This window comes from Echeneis naucrates, chromosome 22 (genome assembly GCF_900963305.1).
Source record: "Echeneis naucrates chromosome 22, fEcheNa1.1, whole genome shotgun sequence".
NCBI lineage: Eukaryota > Metazoa > Chordata > Actinopteri > Carangiformes > Echeneidae > Echeneis > Echeneis naucrates.
In genome coordinates this window covers 1,268,012-1,291,089 of record NC_042532.1, presented here as the reverse complement: position 1 = coordinate 1,291,089, position 23,078 = coordinate 1,268,012, and the positions used below count along the sequence as shown (strand labels likewise).

The 23,078-nt window shown below is 42.4% G+C and overlaps 1 protein-coding gene across 2 annotated transcripts in view; it reads right to left on the bottom strand.

Annotated features, from left to right (window-relative positions):
- The window catches only part of bcl11ba (BCL11 transcription factor B a), a 37,535-nt gene extending 28,578 nt beyond the window's left edge, over positions 1–8,957 (bottom strand). The window contains exons 1-2 of one of the 2 annotated variants that reach the window (XM_029493514.1): positions 8,129–8,957; positions 58–558 (exon numbers count right to left, since the gene is read on the bottom strand). In XM_029493514.1, the coding sequence (XP_029349374.1) occupies positions 58–558; positions 8,129–8,183 (556 nt within the window). In that variant the 5' untranslated portion in view covers positions 8,184–8,957. Of the gene's footprint in view, positions 1–53; positions 559–8,128 lie in introns of both variants that reach the window. The other variant, XM_029493513.1, reaches the window with a different exon arrangement.
- Positions 8,958–23,078: the final 14,121 nt, after the last annotated feature.

The following is a 23,078-nucleotide window of genomic DNA, read 5'->3' as shown; positions in this document are numbered from 1 at the left end:
AGTGCTTTAGAATCTGGATTTGTTTCTTTATGATGAGTGTGTGTTCATCTTGCTTACCTGCCAGTGTGTTTTCTTGCTTGGTGCAAAATCCTTTGGTGGGCGTCCTCTCTCCCCTCCCACTTGCCTCCCTTACTCCTCCTCCCACCTCCTCATCTTCCTCTGGTGTCACCTGAATGCCGATCTCCACAGGTTCAACCACCTTCCTCAGCTCCACTCGCTGGCTGTGGTGATGAACACCCTGCAGAGTGGGACTTCTTCCTTCTCCTCCTTCTCCTCCACGGTCAGTCATTTTGTCATAACAGCCATTGGCCAGCAGTGCCGTTTGACAGTGCTTTTTCTTGTGCTCGATGAACAGGAGGATGTCACTCAGTGGGAAGGTCAACTGGCACTGACCACAGGTCAGCAGGTCATGATCGGCGTGTAGGCCCGGTGGTAGGGTGTGCGCCAGCCCAGACTCCAGTGGGTGGGGAGGTAGGCCAAGTGAGTGGGAGGGCAGGCCAAGTGGGTGGTGGGGTAAGGAGTCAGAGAGCAGGCTGCCATCTTGGTGCTCAACCTCCGCTGTCCAATATGAAAAACAGAGGAGACATGAGTTAACACTTAAAGCTTTTTTTCCAACTTGCTCTTGAAAAACTAACGTGGTTTGACTTTCTTAACAAGCAACATTGTTGTTTGGGTCTGTTTAACAACAGGCTAAATAAGCTCTCTTTGCTGTTCTTTTAACCTGGGCAATTGTGGGACTAATTACTGCACTAAATGCAACCAGACCATCATGACAGCTCAGAAATCAACCTTCAGATATAATCCTTTGATCTCATCTTTGGAAGCCCTTGACCATTATTGATCCATGTCTTCATGGGCACATCAAAACTTCCGGTCATTGTTCCTTGTTGGACGATACAGATACTGTGCGACAGCTCAAGTGGAGGTGTACGCCTTGCAACAGGCAGTAAGTGAGGGACTGTTGTAAAAACAAAGTAGGGAGATCTGAAAAATGCTGCAGAAAAGGAAAAAGACCGTAAACATCATCATCCTCTCAGACTCTATTTCTTTCTCACTTTAATACCAGATGATGGATTAGCAGCAGATTGGGCATTTGTCTCAGCCTCCATGTTAGAAATGCAAACAGATTTTTGGTGTCAAATGCAGACGAAGGCTCCAGAAGGAGCAACCGCCTCATAGCATACCTGTGTTAGGTCTGCTTTAAAATATCCCACTGACAGGCCCAACGCCTCTGGCACTGGAAGCAGTTAATGGCTCTGAATATTCTTCATGCGACAACCCTTATGCTTGTGACACATTAAAACCAAGTGTCAATTTTGGATTTGACCGATCATAACAATTATTTAGAGATTAACTGATATTATTATTGACACTGTCAAGAGCCATATAAAGGTTAGTGAGATTAGCAGAGATAAAAAAAATAAAAATAAAAAAGATACATCAAAAAAGAAAGGAAAAGGAAAGAGGAAGATACAGCCAACATATATATATGTCACTCCACATAAACCTACTGCTTAAAAATAAACAGAAACTAAAAATATAAAAGAAATCTTAATATCATTTTCATGTAATTATAATATTATTTTTTTATTAAATTGTGAATTATATAATTTAATTAACAATTTTTGTTTTGCTAGAGTTTTATTTAATTATTTTAGATTTATTTTGTTCCTGGATTTATGTATGTGTGTGTGTAACCTGGAGAGTGAAGGACAGCAGGTGTACAGCGTGTGAGCTATATCAGCCCACATTTCCCTATACCATCTCCTACACATGTGGATGTGTTTCATGTTTGTACTTGCACCGTACCTTGTGGATACACACGCGTATGCATTGTGTGTGTGTGTGTGTGTGTGCGTGCATTCGTATATGGCCTGCAGGCTGCCACCATCTGTCTTCCTCTATTGAAATGAACAGCCATGTTTCTCCACTGATAAACATTAGCGGGAATGAAGACAGTAAGGTGACCTGGAACAAACACACGTTACATTGATACTGACCCCCATAAACACAATTTCATCTGAGAAACCACCTATTATAGACACATGACATTAAAATGACAGACATCAAAAAAACTACTGACTTCCTCTGAGTATGAAGATTTTCTGATCAACCACATCAAGATTGGATTCTCCTAAAGACAGCTTCAGTAAATAAAATGTGCATTTGGCTGTGGTTTTTTCACCCATATTTAGCACAAGCTGATGGAGTTTGCTCAGGACAGATACAAAGGCTGAGTCATGACTTTGGCCTGATTTACCCAGTAAGGATAAGGAAAAACACCTCTTGAGAAACCCTTTTGTGTATTTGCATGGAAGCCAAAGGAAGAAGTGCTAAAGCGTTTGGCTTGTAGGCCAAAAAGGCCATAGCTTTGAATTTTGGATGTCAAGGAAGAAGTTTCCCTCGTCTTTCAGCTTTGGCTTCTTTTATTGTATTCCATCACTGCAAATGCGATGTTAATCCATCTACACCCTTCATGCTCGCCACTCAACTCCCACTTTATATTCACAGAAACAAATGCAAAAGGAAATTAACAGATAACTGGTTCTCAAACATTCCTTTTCCTCTCTCTTCCACAGCTTCGAGAAGAATATTTTACTGGGTTTTTTTTATCAGCATCAAAACTGACTGACTTCCCACACACATGTATCTACAGATGTTACATGCCAACAGAATGCATACACACATCTGCAACTTCACATTCATTTGCCACTGGCACAGCCTTTCTGGAGAAACTGACAATATCCAAAATACGCACACACACACATGTTCGTTACTTGTTTTGTTTTTGGTAAATATTTCCTTAGTTTAGTTGTCCTGGTTTTCGATCAACCACACACACACACACACACACCTTTAGTATCACAGACATCCATCACTTCCACAGCCCAGTATATCTCTGAACCCAAGTAGAAGAAACCAACTGTTGCACACACACACGCAGTATGTCTAAACATATATGATGCTGACTTTAGGCGGAAAGAAAAACTGCCTTTTCATTAAGTCAGTAATTTATATATTAATCTGTTCTTTGCACTCAGGGGTGTTCAAGGTGTATTCACGAATTTTGTTAAGCTGTAGTTGGTTTCAAATATGTCACTGCGACACTCCTGCTCTTTCCCTCAACCCTCAACTGTGTGAAAGACTCACTCCTGCTGTGGTCACGTGAATTTCTATGCATTTTTAAAACATAATGGATTCGAGCAGAAAAAAAGGAAGTGTCTGAGAATAAACCTTTGCCGTTTTGATTCACAGCCTATTTTCAGATCTGACCTGATTTCAAATGAAATCCCGTTTAGCTCAAAGCTAATTTAGGTTCATCTGGAGGTAAATCCCTGCTCTGGTCGCAGTAAGGATTACCGTGTAGAGCCTGTGACATATGGATTGGAGAAAAATGCGCAAATAGTTCTGCACATTAATTTCAGTCTGACTGTGGCGTTAACTACACATAGTTCAGACATGTGAAGGAGGAAGCAAGACATAAGAAGAGACGCTGTGGTGGGAAGAAAAACTCCTCAGAAAACAGCACAAAAGAGCAGTTTCTTCCCCAAAATAACACACCTGAAGATTTTAAAACCAACAAATAGTGTAACTCTGTGTGACTTCACTGTGTGTGTTTGCTCTTCCTGCCTGAAAACACTGTTGAAGCAGTCCACAATTATCCAATCAAACATTTACATCTAAAAAGCACAGGTAACTTTCTCAGACTGCTGCATTATATCAACACCACTACACTGTGGCTGACGGTTATAGATATCAGTCAGCCAGAGTTGTGAATTTACAGTCGGTTAGAGGGTGTAAATGACGCATGTGACTGAGAGAGACAGTCAACTACATGGTATACGGGTGCTGACAGTAAAGAGGTGAATGTGGTCTTTTGGTATTGATGTCATCTGATTAACACACACATGCACACGTACAGACACACACAACTATATTTGCTACATGTTTTCACAGTGCTACCCTCCTCCTCCTTAGAGCAAGTGAAGCATTGACAGCCTGAGAGCTCCCCCTAGCAGGAAGAGAGAAACAGAGAAAAAGAAAAAGAGTGAGACGAGGGGGGGGCAAGAAGGGTGAAGGACAAGAAGCAAGAGACAGCTCACCACCAAGCGTCAGCTGAGCAAACCATCTCTCTGGTATGCAGTCAGTCTCGCTCTGTGTGTGTGTGTGTGTGTGTGTGTGTGTGTGTGTGTGTGTGTGTGTGTAACATGGTATCAGTACTGCAAGAGTGTCTACAGCCTGATGATCAATAACTTTAGCTTAGGTGCAATACAGGCCAAAGGTTTGGACACACCTTCTCATTCAAAAGAATAGGAAAGTGTGTCCAAATTTTTGGCCTGTACTGTACATTCTCTGGGTATCCAAAACCTTTGTCCTGAAGATTTTTAGACACACACGTACATACCAGCACACACATACACAGGCATACAGACATCCATATACCCACATTTTGAAAAATTCAGTGTTTTTTTTATGAAATTTCCAACAGAAACTTTTTTAGTTGTTTCTGTCAAACAATTAGAATTTTTTTTCAGTGCCCTGGTAGGCTGAATAAAAATTAAAAATGACACACACACACACAACTCTGTGTCATAGGATTTTATAGTAAGTCATTCTTTAGCGTCTGTTTACAATTAGAAAATTTGTTTTGCTGATTAGTGTAAACTGAGCTTTATTTGTAAAGAGCACATTTGTTCAAACACAGAAGGATTATTAAGGAATATCACTGTGTTCTCGTGTCAATCAGCTATGACACTTAATAATACAAGACTTTTCATTTTTATAGTTTAAAAAAGAAAAGAAAAAATACACACACTCAGCTCATTTGTAAAACGAGTCAGTTAATATAACAGACGAAGTTGCCAGGTTTTCTCTCTCTTTCTAACAAAGACTTAGACCCAGCAGGGTGCACAGCTATTTGACAAGCCAAAGGGAAACATGCATCTCAAGTGGGCGACTGCAATTTACACACAGCCCTCTCACTCCCTCTCTCTCCCCTCTCTCTCTATATATATGCGTGTGTGTGTGTGTGCGTACAGCTACAATGGGAGCTCTTGTCCTGTTTGCGTCTCTTCACACTAAATCAGCCTCTCAGAGGAAAGCTGGGGTTATTTGCAGTGAATGAAAAGCAGAAGGCACGTCTGCACCTTCGGGTGTAAACTGTTGGCGTGGTGACACCGAAACACACACAGAATCCGTGTGACAAACAGAAAAAATTAATAAATAAAACTGAATATATGGATTTCCACTGATTAATCTTCTCTGTGTGTCTCTGTGGGAGAAATCAGATATTTGTGAAGATTATCCACTCAGGACGGAGTGTTAGATTTTGACATTGCAGGAAATTAGTGTGAATTAGGTGAAATGGAAAGCCACAATGTTGTATTTGCTTTAGTGTCAATTTATAAGCGTAAATTTATTGTAGAAAAAGACTATTTGCATGCAAATTATTATTCACTGGTCATGGATTGAATTGAGTGCTGATTCCAGGCAAAAGTATTGATCACTTTTTCTCTTTTCTTTTTTTTTAATCACACAGAAACAGATGGAAACAAAGGTTAGCAGATGAATTACACATTTGCATGTGCAAAAGAAAATGCAGCAGTAATTGTAAAAATGTGCCTTTGTGACTCAGGCCAAGCTGCATTTAAAAAAAATCTGCGATTTAACCTCCAGAAAAAATTGTCACACTGTCTTCAACAACTCCTCCTATTCAGGAAAAGATACTGGAAGACAAAAGAGGTGGAATAACTCTTCTTCTCCTCATGCTGAAATCTAGAGTTCTGGTCATTTTGTTTCTGTGTGTGTGTGTGTGTGTGTGTGTGTGTGTGTGTGTGTGTGTGTGTTTGTGTTGTCTGTGTTCAAAATCCAAATTTAAAATGCTGCTCCAATTAAAACACAGGTCAAACAGACTTTATGACCTGGCAGCTCCAGGATGAATTATTTAAATTATTTGCTGAAGGGGATGGGGGGTCCACATGTGTTCATTTGCATATAGGTGTGTGTTGATGTCCATGCAAGCCCACATACATCTATAGGTGTTGAGTGTGTGTGTGTCTGCGTGTACTGAAGCATTCTAAATCGAGGAGCATCTCTTTACACATGAATTATGGAATGTACAGCATAAATCAGACAGACTGACAGTTCAGACCTGTTCTGAGGACCCAAACAACAAACTGCATTCTTCACTTCACACACATGCACGCGGGCACACACACACACACACACACATACAGAGAGAGTAAAGCAGCTTTTATATAGTGCAAACAGGAAGCTAATTTATTATCCTTCATCTGCATGTTCTGCCTTTCCTCATCTTACGCTTCTCTGTGTGTCTGCCTGTTAGAATGTTAATGTGTGCTATCTATTTCACTATTTGCTGAAGAAACTTATGTCACAGCAAAGCATGCAGCATGCATGACATGACCCATTTTTAAAGGTAACCCAGTCTACACTGCAGGCCTGTGTACAAGCTGCCAGACACAAGTTGCAGCTCTGTTAAGCAATCAAATCTCCACATGTCAGGAGGTGAGCTGACATCCATGCCACAAGCAGTGTCTTTAGGCCTGTGTGTGTGTGCCTCTGCTCAGGGGTTGTGTAAACTGAGAGTATAGCACAGAAAAGCCAGCCACAAAGCAGAAGACTGAGGCTTTCACACAGCATGGCCCCAAACCCTAGCAGGACACTAAGTATATAAAGCCATCCTGAGTCTCTACTGTAAACATGGGTGCACACTGAGCTGATCTAGTAGGTTTCACACAGCACAAGTTTCCCCAGGTAACAGGAAGAGACTGGTGATATTCACCAAAAGTAAAGTCTTGATTACTGAGCTGCAACTTCAAAATCTTCCATATGCACCACGCCTTTCAGTCAGTCCATCTCTCAATGTCCTTCACTGCTATTTGGTCCTGCATGACGGTTTTCTTCTCATGTCACACACAGCAAATTTTCCTAGACCAATAAATTCATATCACTGCTTAGAAGTTCAGCGCTGCCAAAAAGTTCAGACGTTTTCGCCAAATTATGCACCTCCACTGTGAATTCAGTTGCATAATTAAAGTTCATTTTATTTTATTTTTATTATTGTTATTATGATTATTTAGATTTTTATTATGTTATATTAATTATTTATTAATTTTTTTGCGTTTGTCTTAATTTATTTTTCCAACATCTTGGTTTGCAGCAGCAAAAAGTCTTGCAAATTCTATTTATAATAACATAAATATAACAAATCTTAAAGGTATTTTGACCTTAACTGACATAATTTTTTATGGCCGTTCGGCTTAAAAGTGCCGGGAGGAAACCCCGGATTTTTTCCCCTAGTCAAGACGCGCAGGGTACTAAATAATCCAAAAGCATTAATATTACAACCAGGAGAATCAGACTGCAAACTTTTTGCATACGTGCAATAGGAAAAACGGTCTACGGTTTTTCTTCTAAAAGGTTCAATAACCTATGAGGAAATAAAAGAACAGAAGAAAACAGAAAAGAAAAAGAAAAGAAAATCAGAGAAGGGACTCGCCTCCGAACTCTTTTGCTGTTTTCTCGTCACGGCAGTTGCACTTGAAAGTCGTGTGATGCAACTATTGTCACTTTTTCCTCCAGCGGAAGATGAAAAGAATTTGTTCGAAATATGGACTAATTCTTCACCTTAATATAACAGGGCTGGTGCTTCATTTGTTTACCCATATCTGATCCTGAAACCATTTCTATTTACATGTACAATTACATTTTACTGTAAGTTTTCTCCGTCACGCAGCTGGTTATAATTTAACAAACAAAAATTGTAAAATGTATATGTCACGTGTTTGTAATATACCAGGGCTGATCTCTGAGTTCTCCGCGACCAGCTTTTGGCTTCGCTCGAAATCAAGCCAAAACATTTTTAGTCTCTCAATTTGCTCGAAATAGAGTTATTTTTCTCATCGGTAAATGAAGAACTTTGTCTAATTTTGCAATGACCAAAGACATGGAAAAAAAGCACTTTGGCAAACTTTCTGTTCAAAGTTTGAAAATTTTATTTTTACGCGCCCCTCAATCAGAAAGAAAAATCCTCAAAATGCGCAAACTGAATAAAATAAAGCTGATCCTGTGGTGTGATTGTGTGAATTTTGGCGGGTGTACTTACGATTTATTTCTCTCTGGGACAGGTGCTGCGGGTTCCCCTGCTTGCGTCGGGACATCGCCCTGGCATTTACACTGGCATCGCCCGGAGAGCTGCGCTGGAAGGGTCGGCTCTCCTCCTCGTCCTGCTGCTGCTGTCGCCGCCGCTGCTTCCGCTGCTCCTGTATGCCGACCGCAATCTGGCCCCAGAAGCGGCCGCCGGCTGACCCCCCAAAGCTGACCACCCTGCGCCGGTCCCAAACGTGGCACTCGAAATGACCCCTCCGCAACGGATCTTCCTCCAGCTGGAAGAGACTCCTGCGCTCTGCCTTGGATCGGCCGTGGAGCAGCGCTGGGCGGCTGGGCGCTCGGTAGGAGCTTGGTGCCAAAGTGGTTGCGCCTCCCTTGTTCGGTCGTGGCGGCGGTGAGGGGGGGGGGGGTACTCCGTCTTTGCCGTCCGCTGATTTCACACCATCTGTCAGAGCAGATCGGGGGAAGGAGAGGAGTGAAGTGGAGCGGCAGTCAGCTCCTGGTGGCAGTTCATTACCTGTGTCCACTCTTTGGCCACCTCGAACACCGTGCTCTCCCGTCCGGAGACAGCGGGTGAACGGACGCCAATTAACGTCGGAAAGTGAGTCAAATAGAAACCCAATTTCTCCTTTGCACTTCACTGGGCGTCGCCAAGTGGTGGGCACTTCTTCAGCTGCACTGGCAGTGCCAGGCAGGCAGGTTCAGAAGAACTCTTTAAGTCAAAGCCCAGTGTCGGTTTGAGGACAGGCTGCCACCCTCTTTTCCCTTTGTGCTAACTGCAGAGTCCCGCATCCCCGGGCTGTGTGCGGCTCTGTGCGGCTCTGTGCGGCTCTCTGGCTTCTACAATAGGAGAAAACTCAAGTTCAAGTGCGGACGTGACGTTCAGTCTGCGGTGAGAAGGGAGAGTGGAGACTGAAGAGCACTGGGGGCGACTAGTGGTGGCTTTCACACACACTGACTGACACACACACACATACACACACACACACACGCGCACACACACACACTTCTCGGGTTAGTGGCGAGCACGGCGGCAGAGGTCAGAGAGAGCATCCGTTGGTGTCCCATCCCTATCAGAACGGGATTTATTTCTGTTAAAGTGTCATGTGAGGGCCCTTCGTAGCTAGTCCATTGGTTGCTGGACACTTTGCCTGAGCTTGTGCTCACATTCATAATGCATGCCGGCTTGCAGTGCGTAGTTGTTTAGTTCGTTAAACACTTTCCTCCACTAGCTGGAGAGGGTGATTAAGTCTCTCTGAGGGTAAATATTGTTTCAACTTTGACCCTTTTAAACCACTTCCACGTTGCCTGCAAATGCCTCCACCACAGTAAAGGCCCAGCGTGCTCCCTGTCAATAAATTGAGCACACTCTTTTTTCTTTTGCTGTTTTTTGTTCTTGTTTTTGTTTGTTTGTTTTAATATAGGCTGTAAGACTATATTTCAAAACATAAATAATTTATATTCATTTTATGATTTTGGTTGACAGGGTGAGTCACACTTTTTATAAGTGGTTCTTTTAACACGTGTATATATTTCATCAGATCTAAAATTCATGTAGTGAGTGTGTGTTTATCTGACTCGGAGTCAGATTAATGCGCCGTCTTGGTTTGGATAAGCGAGAAGCGAATTTATGGATCACATATTTCAATCATATTCACTCATTCAAATCATTTAATAATAACCCATGTGTATCTTGTAGGATATGAAAACACACGCCATTCTCTCTGAATTGTTTTATCACATTAATTAATAACGCAGGGAATGTAAATGTCAGAGAATGTCAGAGAGATGTCAGAAAGAATCCCTGATGCTTTGAATGAGGTTTTGAATGGAGCGTCTTTGTGACCTCACGGTGACCTCAAGCTAAAAAAAAAAAAAAAAAATGAATTCAGCCGGTGGAAGTGGAAGTTGAAAATGGAAAGTTTAGGGTGAACAGGCTTTTCTCAGTTACATAAAAAAATATTTGTATTTTTTAAAGTAAATTTTCAGAATGCAAGAAATCCTAACACTCTCCACCACGCCTTCACATACTCCGAGGGTGATGGTAGTGGAACAGCGTGTTCATGTGTGTCTGTGTATACGAGTGTGAGTCAGAAACAAGCTGCCGATGGATAACTGGTGTGGTTACAGAAAGCAGCATCATGCAGGCTTCTGACTGCTCCCAGCAGCATCCACTGTTTAACAGAGAGATGCAATGAAGAGCATCTGATTTTCATTCTCGCACATCCCTGTATGAGAGAAAAAGACTCGAAAGCAAAAGCAAAATTTGGTTAGTTGGAGGAATGTGTAGGAGCGTTTATGTGTGTGTGTGTGTGTTTGTGGAGAAAGTGGGCGAAAGTGAATGGCTGAGTTGTGGTAGCTGTGCGGTGTCATCTCTGTGACGAAACACCACCTTGCTCAGATTTGTACTACAGAGAACCTCTGTGTTTTTCAAAGCAGAGTTTGGAACTAGTGGCCAGTCAGCCATGACGACAAACTACAGCTGCCAACTCCTTCATCCCTATAGTGCCACATCTGAGCTGGATTAGCTGCTATCATGTTCCAGAATACCTTTCTTCTTTTTTTTACTTTCTTCATCTGCATTTCTGTATTTCAACTTCACGGCTCCATGTCTATCCTCAACCCTGCTGCCTGCAAAAAAAAAGGGAAGCTGGGAGGGAAGGTGGGGGTCCAGGCCCCAGGGTTCTTTTTATCCCTCCCTACCTCGCATCTAGACAAGCCTGTAGTTTGTTCCTCGGCCAGGTGTTGTCAGAGCGGCAGATCATTCAGTGAAAATGTCTTTCTTCGTCCCTCATCCACTCAGCTTTTTGTTTGGACTTCTTCCTACTTTTCCTGCGTCGCCTCAAGTGCTGCCACTCCTCTTCTCCTCCACGCTCCTTCTTTTTTTCTTTTTGTACATCTTCATGGGTGCTCGTCTCAGCTGCTCAGGCTGTCTCCCCGTAAGCCAAAAGCCTTCCCTTATTTCACAAGTATACTGTAGGAGGACATAAATAGATTTCCCATGCTCATTTACAAGAAAAAGGAGAGGATGGCAGGTTCGTCCAAATGTCTTTGTTGTGCACATAACAGAACACCCACTTTCATTTGGGAGGGATACATGCAGCACTTTGTCACAATAACAGCCGACAGAGAGCATTATGTTGAAATGTAAATCATTGTCATTTTTAAGGCGCAACTCCGTGCCAGTGATTTTTTTTTTTTTTTCATGAAATATGGGATTAAAGCTGTTTTGAGCAGCTTGGCGGATGGATGGAGGGAAGAACAAGGAACTGCCTTTGTCACTCATGTTCAGTCCACACACACACACACACACACACCCATCTCCAGGTCCATGTTGTTATCAGTTTGAGTCCTGCTATTGTTACAACAACTTGTAAATCATTTTCTTATTGCAGCTTTAGTGTATTTAAGGTGTCGTGTGGCAGGTTTGGATCATTCCTAAGGCTTTGAAATCTTCACTATTGTGGAATTGTGTGAAGTGACACTCCAGGCCAACATCACTACCTGGATGTGCTCCTTGTCCTTGCAACATGATTGGCTCATTATTCAGACAGGCTGGCAGGTGGATCATTCCAACTTTCTTATTGGGCCTTTTTGGAAGGCGAATTCTCACTTAAAGGCCATCATTGTGACTTATGGCTGATGAGTCCTGGCATCCTGCTTTTGTTCTTCCTTCATTTGCATATATATATATATATATATATATATATATATGTGGCTGTTTGTTTTTATGTTAATGCTAAATAAGACTTTTTTTCCTCTCTCCCTCCAATCACCCATTGCCTCAATTGGGTGGTTAAGTTTTAATTAGAGGGATGTGGAGGTGTCCTTTAGAGTTTTAAGATCACTTTCACAACAACTGTTCACCACTAAATTGCAAATATTGATGTTTATGTGTTCAGATGTATGCTGGGAGATAAAGTTCGAAATGGAGAGGTTGGTAAATCTGCACAGTGGGCTCACTATGTCAAACAGAATCTGAGATAGGAATGCAAAATTTTGTCATGCTGGACAGGTAGCAACACCAAACATGTCAACATTATTAGAAGCTGCTGCTACTACTACTAAGCTACTACTAGCAAATCTCAAATGCTGAAGAGGGAATTTGGCTGAAGGATTGGGGCCAAAAGATACTGGATGAAATTTTAGTTAACTTGATTTTTTTTTTTTTTTTTATCACAATGAAAGATTATTATTGGAAGTACGAATACTGTTATTGACCTCTGAAACAGTCTAATTGGCTTGGTATCTCTGCTGAATCATCATGAATGAGTTTTCATGGAATTGTGAGTGAGATTTTTCCCTTTAGGGATATTTGAATTTCAGTGTGTGTCTTAAAGTTGCTTGACTTTGAAATTGCACTTAATTGGTTGAAGGTGGTCATGTGATATGTTTAAAAGAACCAGAAAACTGTATAATGGACCTTTTTAATGAGACGGTTTTTAGGAAATAATATTAATTTTAGTAAGTATAGTATGTGTTCATTGTAATTTTTTCTATTAAATCTAAAGTCCATGCTGGAAAATGGTGAAAAGGAAAGAAAAACGAAAAGAAGATACATTATTTCAGATACCAGATCCAACATGTAAGAGACCTCAGTTTATCAATGAGCAGCTGACAGTCCTCTTTGACAGCCTCCCTCAAGTCTTAATGTCAGCATCATCCATTAAAGGGGTGATTTTCTTCTCCTTCTTTTTTTTTTCATCCAGTCATCAGTAATGATAAACAGATTAGAAAGGCAGGTGTTGATGTGATGAGTTCCATGGCTGCACCCAGCTCAGCACAATAGGCTGCTCTTCACAAACCTGCAATGCAACACCACCCTCTATTGGTCAGCTGCTGTCACATACAAACAAGTGCTTGTCACCTGGAAAATGCTGACCAGAGTCAGTGCGTAGACCTGAGTGGAAGTACGTAGACCTCTTTGGTTTTTTCATATGTAGGCAGGCATGTATGTGTTTGTAGTTCAGGTATTACTCACATTTTTGGAGCCTAAATCTGATTTAACAGTCACATTCTAGGAACTAAACGTGGACAACAAAGCAAGTCCCTGAAACAGACGTCATTTGATGTTTAGGTGAAGACAGGTTAAATTTAAAGTTAGGTTCATGTGAGATAATAGAGTATCCTCAGGAATTGAATGCATATCCTGTATGTGCGTTTGGGAAGAAACGTGTATGTCACCAGTGGATGAACACACTTTTCTACTCTGGATGTCCAAGTTTGTTTTTCAAGTGGGTTTTTGTGTGCATGCGTTTGTGTACAGATGATTGATTCCTCCCAGCATCTTTTGCTGTATGTCTACACACAGTTGTCTGCTGTACATTATTCTAATTTCAACATTCCTAGAGAAAACTTTTCTGTGGCATCGTGCTGGTTTATTAAAATAGTTTCTGAGCCTTGTAATTTTAAGCTCAAAAGTGTTCAGTAAAAAACAACATGTGTTATAGTTTCTGCACAGGCTATGGAACAAGAGTTTTAGGGCTAGTGGAGAAGAGCAGAAGCCCTTAAGCGCAATTATGGATATCAAAGTCAAAATAATTTCTTTTAAAGGAATAATGCTAATCATAGATTTATTTAGAGCGAGTTAGTGATAGTACTGAATCCTTATTGTCAATGCATATATGCATACACATGAATACATGCACTCTCACTTCAAGACCTTTTACTCTCCCACTTTTTTTTTTTTCCCTCTTCTGTTTTCAAAGAGATTTTGATAAGAATCATCAATTCCACCTCAATTATACCCATGCTTAATGTATATGTTGGTCATTATTCAGAGTCTTATATAATGAAACAGAAAGAGCAAACAAGAAAAAATTATTTGTCATCTTAAAGTGTAGCATCCTAATTAGCTTTGCCTTCAATTACAGACGACAAATTTGAAGGCCAACCCTTGCATGGCTACATGTTACTTTGGCTTCATGTCACTGACTGTTCCTACAAATGGGCAGCACAGCGGCAGAGTGGTTAGTACTGTGGTCGCCCCACACTAAGAAGGTTGTGGCTTTGGTTCCTGGCCTGGGGCTTTTCTGTGTGGAGTTTGCATGGTCTCCATGTGTTTCCTCCCACCGTCTGAAGACATGTATGTCGAGGCTCACAGGTGACTCTAAATTGACTGTAGGTCTGATTTCGAGCATGAATGGTTGTTCATCTCGACTGACAACCTGTCCAGGGTGTACCCTGCCCCTCGCCCGTATTGTTGGCTGGGATTGGCTCCAGCACCCCCTGTGACCAGGGTGGTGGTAGAAGATGGATAGATGTTCCTAAAAATGTTATGAGAAAAATAGTAATAAATAGTTAAAATAGTGATCGTAATAGTTATACAAAAAATTTAGTTTTTTATTAAAGGCTGTGTTTTCATTCATCACACTTTTAAAATCTTAAGTAAATGGTAAGTGGCCTTGTGCATATAATGCTTTTGCTGTGCTGTTTGACCATTCAAAATGCTTTACACTCTCAAAAAGCAATCACCCATTCACTCACACATCCTGACTTTTCGGCCATATACCTCTCACACACTGATGACACATTGGGGGTAATTTAGGCTTCAGTATCTTGAAAGAGGACACTGGGGCATGCCAAATGGAGGAGATTAAAAAATCAACAACCTCCTGATCAGGAGACAACCTGTCCTACCTGCTGAGAGAGAGCCGCTTGAGGACATAAGAAACTAAAGGGGGGAGATGAACAGAAAAAAAATCTTAAAGGAATAAACACAACATTGGACACATAAGTCTGTATGAGTTCAACATACAAAGAGGACGAAGACTGCCAATCACAAAATATAAAAAATATAAAAAGTCCAAAAACAACAACGTGTCTAAAATAATAATAATAATAATAAACGAAACACAGTAAGAATATATGGACAGATAAATAGATTGATGAAAAATCCTCAAGTAGAAAAGAAGAATATTATTAAGAAGAAAACTTAAAAAAAGAATCAGACAAAAAATCTTAATGTACAACATGAGTGGCCTCTGTTCACCAGGAAAAGTAGAGTCACACCCTGCATCCAGATATTGCATATTAACCCATATTTTTATTTATAACTTTATTTACTTAGATTTTCCAAAATACTTTCAAAGCAGTAGAGGCAAATTTTGTGTTTCAGTTCATGTGAAATGTTAATGACGACTTAGGAGCAGTAAGATAGATTTAATTTAATCATTTAAAAATATCTTTATTTTGCAAAATGTTTAAAAAGTGCATACTATTAAACAGTACCTTTTTTTTCTTTTAAATACATAGAGGCAAAGCCAAAGATTTGCTGCTCTTATGTTTCTGTAATGAGCAGTTAAATAAACATGTTATTTATTTTAACTCTTGCATCTTATTGTGGCCTTTGACCTGTGATCTTTTAATTCTGAGAAAGGCACCCGTCCTATGGGAAAAAACATTCTATACTAAATGTATCTAATATTTTGTTGGCCATATTAAAATAATTCATGTCGTTTTGTTAAAAAAAAAAGAGGATTAAATAAAAAAAAATCGCAATCACAATATTGAAGAAAAAAAAATCACAATTCGATTATTTTCCAAAATTGTTCAGCCCTACTTCAAGGCATGTGACAAAAAACAATAGCAGGTCATCTGTAGTTTTCTTTGTTTTATTTATTTTGATTTATTCTTTATGGAGAAGCACTGAATTTTGGTGATTAAGAAGATCCATTTTATTAGACGTCTGAGGAGGTGACTGTGAGGCTGATGGTCTGCAGAAGATCTGGTCCAGGTGGTTGTCTCTCTTTGGTCTCTGTCAAAGCAAGCATAAAAGTAATTTAGCTTAATCTATCCCAGGAAAGAAACATCTGTGGATGTCATGGAGGAGTAGCTGGACTTTTAGTCACTGATAGGGTTCAGCTTGTAGCAGTTCTTGGCCTTTTTGATGCCCCTCTTCAGTTGGCCCTGGATATACTGTAAGCCTGTGGATCACCTGATCTGAAGGAAGTGTTGCAGGCCTTCAGCAGGAGCCACACATCCTTGTTCATCCATGGCTTCTGATTTGGGTAAATGGTGATTTGTTTCTCTGTAGTAACACTGTCTATAGTGATTTTGTTATAGTCCAACTGGGTCGATATCTGTGTGAGAGCCACAAGTAGTGTGACAGGTAAACATACATATATCAAGTCTGTCCCTTCATGCCACACTTTGATGGTTGTAGCTGGCTTCACACATTGGATACGTGGTGAGTACATAGGGGTGAGAAATCAGGAAAGGTGGTCTGACTGTCCCAGGTGCAAGAGCCATCCTCTGGTCATGTTTAATGACTCAGGAGGGGAAGTGGGAAGTGAGAAGCTTGCCATAAGTCTACTCTGCTGGTGCCCTCCAGTTACTACAACTGTCAGTTCTACTGCTGGTATTATTAGAAATAATAACAATCAATATATCAGCATTAGGTAAGGGATATAGACAATTATAATAGTAGAGACAGCATGGCAGCGTAATATTTAACAGTGTTGCCCCACAATAAGAAGGTCAATAGTGCGTTTGGTTCCCAGGCCTTTCTGTGCAGAGTTTGCGTGTTCTCCCTTTGTTTGCGTGAGTTTGCTCCGGGTACTGCTGTTTCCTTCCACCATCCAAAGACATGCACGTTTGGGTCAATTGGTGACTCGAAATCGTCTGTATGTCTGAATGTGAGTGTGAGTGGTTGTTTGTCTCTGTCTGTCTCTATGTTTTGACCCTGTTATGAACTGACGACCTTGCGTGAGTTTCCTTTGGGTAATCTGGTTTCCTCCCACTGTCCAAAGACATGCATGTTTAGGTAGATTGGGGACTGTAAATTGCCTCTAGGTCTAAGTGTGAATGTGAGTAGTTGTTTGTGTCTCTATGTCTCTGTGTGCTGGCCTTGTGATGGACTTGCAGCTTGTACGGGGTGTACCTTGCCCTTGACCAAAACGTTGGCCGGGATTGGCTCTACCACCCCCTTATGGATAAGCGGTAGTAGAAGCGGTTATCTAATGTTGCTTAAATGGCTTCAGTTTTAAACATATATGTGTTTATGTCTAAGTTCCACATATTAATTGTAGAGGGCTGGAGGTAATCAGTACTAAATTTAACAGGGATAGTAGAGAGCTTTAGTCAGGGGAAGCTCCATCTAAACTCTTGCAGCTAAATCGCTGAAGAGTCCATCTATACGCAGCACTGTGATGCCTGAAGGCAGACAGGACCAGTTTAGAACCCAGTGACATTCGGTCATTGGCCACCAGCCACTTGGGCAAACATGATTGTTTTACTGAAGAAAAATGGAAGCTGAGTGTGGCTAAATCAGGTTTGCTTGGCAGCTGGACAGCAAGCCTACTTCCACTGGAGTCCCTGGAGGAAGCAGAGTGGGTGAGCAAACAAACGAGTGAGGGAATGCACAGTAACAAATACACACACACACACACATATACATGTACACAAACACGATTGCTGGCTTCCGATGGTGGAATGCAGCTTTGCCAAAGCTCTGTATTCACCACAATTAGTATTGTCCTCAGATACTCATCCTAAACCCAACAGTGGTGAGCCAAATCCTTGCTTTTGTTTTAAAAAAGCTCTCATGTCCTTTTTTTCTTTCAACACTGACATGGCTTTTGGCTTTCTAACCCAGAACTTTGCCCTCTTGAGGACAAAAAGCAACAATATGCTGACTATTCAGAGCCAAATCACACATACCTCTTCCCATTGTCTGTTAGGCAGCAAGTTTAATGAGGTTAATTAGTTGACAAAAATGAAAAATAGCTCTGATTGACTTTATTTCCAATCTGTTAGTGGGTTTTTGTTGATGAAAATGTCCGTCACATTTTTCACTCATAATTGGGGATGCTGGAGCCAATCCCAGTTCATATTGGGTAACCAACTCAGATCAGCTGTTCTGGAACCGGATACTCAGAGTAAGTCAATTCAGAGATCAGGGTTAGACTCAGAGTTTGTTGAAAGTCCTACCTGGAATACCCCCCCAGGTGACTCAGTGATGAGGGTATGATGCTGAAGGCTCCTCCGTGTGAATGTGCGACTGTTAGGAATCCAGCAATTGTCACAATTATAGCCACAATAATCACAAACAACGACGGATTAAATTACTAAATATAAACAGAATTTATGCCCAGCAATAATTATTCAAAATAACATCACTCAGGATAAATGGCTGTTATAATTTGATTATCCATTGATACACATCAGCTACTAATCTACAACAGGTAACACACATGTAATAAGAAGTGATTAGCATCATCGATAGCCTTAGCGATGGTGATAGCTATAGCGGTAACCGGAGTAATGTCATACGCAGCAATACTAATAGATAGTGATAGCAATGGCAATTACAATAGCACAGCAACAGCAACCGCAATCGCACCAGCCTATCTATGGGTCTGTGTGTGTGCGTGTGTGGGCGCGCGTGTGCATGTGCATGTCATGCATGTCCATGTTGCCCCTCAGACAATGGCGGCGTGATGAGTTCCTCGGTGGCAGCAGGGAAGATCAGTCCCAATTGAGCAGCACGAGATTGTGGTGCAAAAAGCAAAGTTGTTCAGCATGCTCTCATGAATTGCAGATACCTCACAAGATTCGCTCACTTGGGACTGATGAAGGTGGTGCACAAAGAAATTTTCTTGCATGTTTGGCAAGTTGCTTGAAGCGCACTTCATTCTGTCTCTACCACTGAAGTGGATCTCCATTCCGCCTGTCAATCACTGGCTCCTTCAGGTACAGGTGCAGCTCATCCTCAATGCAGCTGCTGGCCAGCTGGTCATCATTGTGGGGTGCCAACAGAGAAGTGAATATTTCATCCACACGGCTGCTAAAGGACGCCTGTTCTCTCCATTGTCTTTTGTGGGTGTTTCCATCATCCTCGTATGTCCCACATGCAGCAGTCTTCTCCTCCACACTAGCCTCCTAATAGTTGCCTGCTCCTCCACACAGGCTCCTTCTGTTACAGCATGTTCCTCTTGAGAGGTCTGTTGTGTGGCAGCGTCCTCTTTCTCTACCAGCCATATTTTGGCCTTGCTCAGTCTTGTGGCAAAGGACAATACATGACTCTTATAATGAGGATCTAAGAGACAGACCAGCACCACCGGCTTTGTGTCTTTTAATTTTGAGAAATGCTTCTCCAGGCTCTCCCTCATGGCTTGCCTGAGTGTTCCAATGCCTTTGATGGAGGGCCCCTCATTATCTTGAAGTAGCATCTTCAACACAGTCAGGCATGATGATGCAGGATGCTGATGAGTTACTGCGGCTCACCTGTAGTGTCACTTCCTCTATTGGTTTGAGTTTGAATTAAATTGGACACAAGGTCCCACTGTTGACCAGTAGGACATGAAAATCCTCCATGTTCACCACAGTACAGGTAAAGCGCATGCCTCTGCTCCAGCATTCTTTGCAGTATGTGGAGCGTTGAGTTCCACCTCATTGGAATAGCCTGGGTTATGTTGTGTTCTGGTAGGCTAAGTTCCCTCTGAATGTTTCGCAAATGCTGTTTGGCCAAAACGGAGGTGTTGAAATGTGGAGCACACTTCTTAAGCATTGCAATAACATCTGTGATGGCTCTTTGACTTGACAGACTATCATGCACAACAAGGTGCAAAGTGTGAGCTGTGCAGCTAAGATCTGGGAGTTCAGCAAGCCTCATTCCCTTCACAATATTTGCGCCGTTGTCTCAAAACACTAGTGCTACATGATCTTTGCTTATCTTCCATTCCTCAAGCACACTAAGGAATGTGTCTTTCAGGTATTCTCTAGTGTGGGACCCTGGCATCACTCGTATTTAAAACAACCTCCCTTCTTGGCCATTTATTGTCAATAAAATGGCATGTCAGGCTCATGAGAGACTCTGTCACACCAGACCAGCAGTCTGTGGTGAAGGAGAGAGAGTCATTTTCTGGTTGAATTATGGCTTTGATCTTGTCCACAACCTTGTGGTGAACTTCTTGCAGCTTTTCAGTTCAATAATAACACTTGGTTATCAGTAACTATCATCTCTATGATTAGTTTGTCCACTTTCTTTGTTTATCAAACATGCCCAGTACTGTTGGCTGCAATAGAGTGGCCTCATCTGTATGAGATGCTGATACAGCTTCACGTCTATTCTGAGCAGTTTTGGTGATGAATCGTGAGATGGGACCACAGGTTGGAAGTGTTTTTAGTTTTTACTATTGTTGCTCCCATGCTGACTTCACCATTGCATGTTTTGCACACAGCCTTCCCTGGTGTTGTTGGCTGATTGAAATCCTGCCAGACTGCACTTTTAGACTTAGGTCCATCCATCTGTAACAAGAGTTTGAAAAAAGGTGGTGTTAATGGTGGGACCACATGCTGACATATGCTTAACTCATCATGCTTAATGTATTCTGTATTTGGGAAGTGGGCAATTCCATCCTGGGGTCATCATTACCATGAAAAAAAAAGTTGGCCAGACGTAAACAAATTTTTAGTTAAAATCTTCTATTACGTCTATTCTTCACTCTATGTAACATTTGTCAAGTAATTTCATGGGTATTTGTTATTTTTCAACATCTTGTACTAGACATCTATCACAGACTTTTTCCATCTTGATATTATCAGCAGTCTTCTTTTAAGTAATTCACAGACATGTCAGGAGGAAATACGAGTTAACAGAGCTGCCGCTAATGTTTTCTCCACTCTTACATTATTCCCCTGCTCACTGTAATGGTAGTAGCAGTTGTGAGATGTGGAGCACTGGGATGTTTATTACAATTTCAGAAGAGTTTTCTGCATTTACCTTCGATACATGGGCTGCATCTGAGCCGAAGCCAGTTTTAAATTGATTATATTGGCCTGTTGAATTCAAAAAAAGGCTGATACTTGCGTGCTGGTCTTCGCAGCTGATTGCGGCAGTCCGCGCTAGGTTCGAGGAGAAGAGAAAATTAAAGAAAACAGCAACAACAAAAAAACAGCAGTCTGTGCTCGTCCCGTCCCGAAGGCTGTGACCCAGGTTTTTGTGGTGGTAGGATCCAAACGTTTGGGGTTGCTCCCTTCAGTGATCGAGAAGTCGAGACGAAAGCTGGGACAGCTCCCTACTGCAACTGGGGCACTGGGAAAAGTGAAAGCCGAGAGCCACCGTGTGTCTTTATCACCTGGGTGACATCACCAGGGACCCTTGCTGAGGGCGCCTGAGTCTAGCTAATGTCTGCGTTCAGTTCCTGTTCAAACTCGAATTCCCACTTTAGGCGTGAATCCAGGCTACTGGAAGGACACGTAGGCCTCTCTATTGTTCTTTTCAGAGCACATGTGAGGCGACAACAGACTTCGGGAGTTCAAGGCACTCCAGGGGGGCCACCAGCAGAAGCCTGACCACCTGCAACAATCCCCAGCTTTCACTGGGTCCACTCTCTACCAATCACCATCAGCAGGGCACCACCGTTCCCTCCCTGCAGGGGAAGAGGAACCTATGCAGCTGGGCAGGGCCCAGCTCACGCAGGGGTTCTCATGCCAGTCTCTTCAGTGTTTACCTGGTATCAACCCAACCTGCCTCCAACCTTTGCTTCATGTCTCTGCCCTGGTAAAGCCACCAGCCTTCTGTCCCTGACTACAAGTATTGCCTGTCTGTTTTCTACTACTACTGCTCAGTCAAGCCTGTCCTGTGGTCCTACATTAACCTACTTCCCCGGAACCCGGGAGACCTGGGTTTGAGTCCTGTTATCCTCACTTGCTTTGCTCTGCTTCTTCTGGTTGCTGTGTTCCAGCTAAATCTGTTGAATAAAGACTGTGAATTCCAGAGACCTGGTTTATCTGTGCTGCAATGGGTCCACCCATCACAGTACAATCTGGCCAGCTATAGACCTAGCACACAACCCTCACATTGACTGGGCCACTGGGGCCATTCAGGAGTGGAGCCCCTCTTACCACCAGAGGTGCCTGCAGCAAGCCTCATCGCCGCTTCACTCCTCCAGCTCCAGTTTTTCACCTGACCCCACCGGGGTGCCACCTGAGTACCATGATTTCCGCTAGGACTTCAGTAAAGCCAGAGCCAAGTCTCTACCCCCACACCGTCCCTATGACTGTGCCATAGATATTCCGCCTGGTACGTAACATCCAAAGGGGCGCCTGTACTCTCTGTATGCCATTTTTCCTTCATCATCTCCAGCTGGAGCAGGGTTTTTCTTTGTGGGGAAGAAGGACAAGACATTGAGACCCTGTATCAACTACCGAGGACTGAATATGATAAAATGATATCACTAACAAGAAACCGTTACCCACTGCCACTCATCTCCACTGCTTTTGAACTGCTCCTAGGGGCCACCATTTTCTCCAAACTTGACCCTATGCAATGCCTACCACCTCGTCCGCATCAGAGAAAGAGATGTGTGGAAGACGGCAGTCCCCTACTGGACACTACGAATACCTCGTAATGCCCTTCAGCCTCACCAATGCCCCTGCCGTCTTCCAGGCACTGATAAATGATGTACTCCGAGAAATGCTCAACCAATATGTCTTTGTCTATCTCAATGACATACTCATCTTTCCCCGGTCCAAGCAGGAGCACACTCATCATGTCCACTCCGACCTCCAGCGCCTCCTGGAGAACTCCCTGTATGTAAAAGCAGAGAAATGTGAGTTCCATGTCTCTTGTCATTTCTGGGGAACACTGTGGCTCAAAGCAAAATCCAGATGGACCCAGCCAAGGTCTCAGTTTTCACCTCTTGGTCTGTTCCTGAAAGCTGCAAACAGCTTTAGTGTTTCCTGGGGTTTGCCAACTTTTACCATCGGTTCATCCGCAACTACAGCTCTGCGGCAGCCCTTCTCACCGCCCTGACCTCTTCCAAAGTGCCCTTGCAGTGGTCACCCTCAGCTGAAGCAGCCTTCCAGACCCTAAAAGATCGGTTCACCTCATCACCCATCCTCCAGGTGCCTGACCCTGGACGTCAGTTTGTGGTCAAGGTGGATGTCTCTGATGTTGGGGTGGGGGCCATCTTGTCTAAGTGTTCTAGCACTGACCAAAA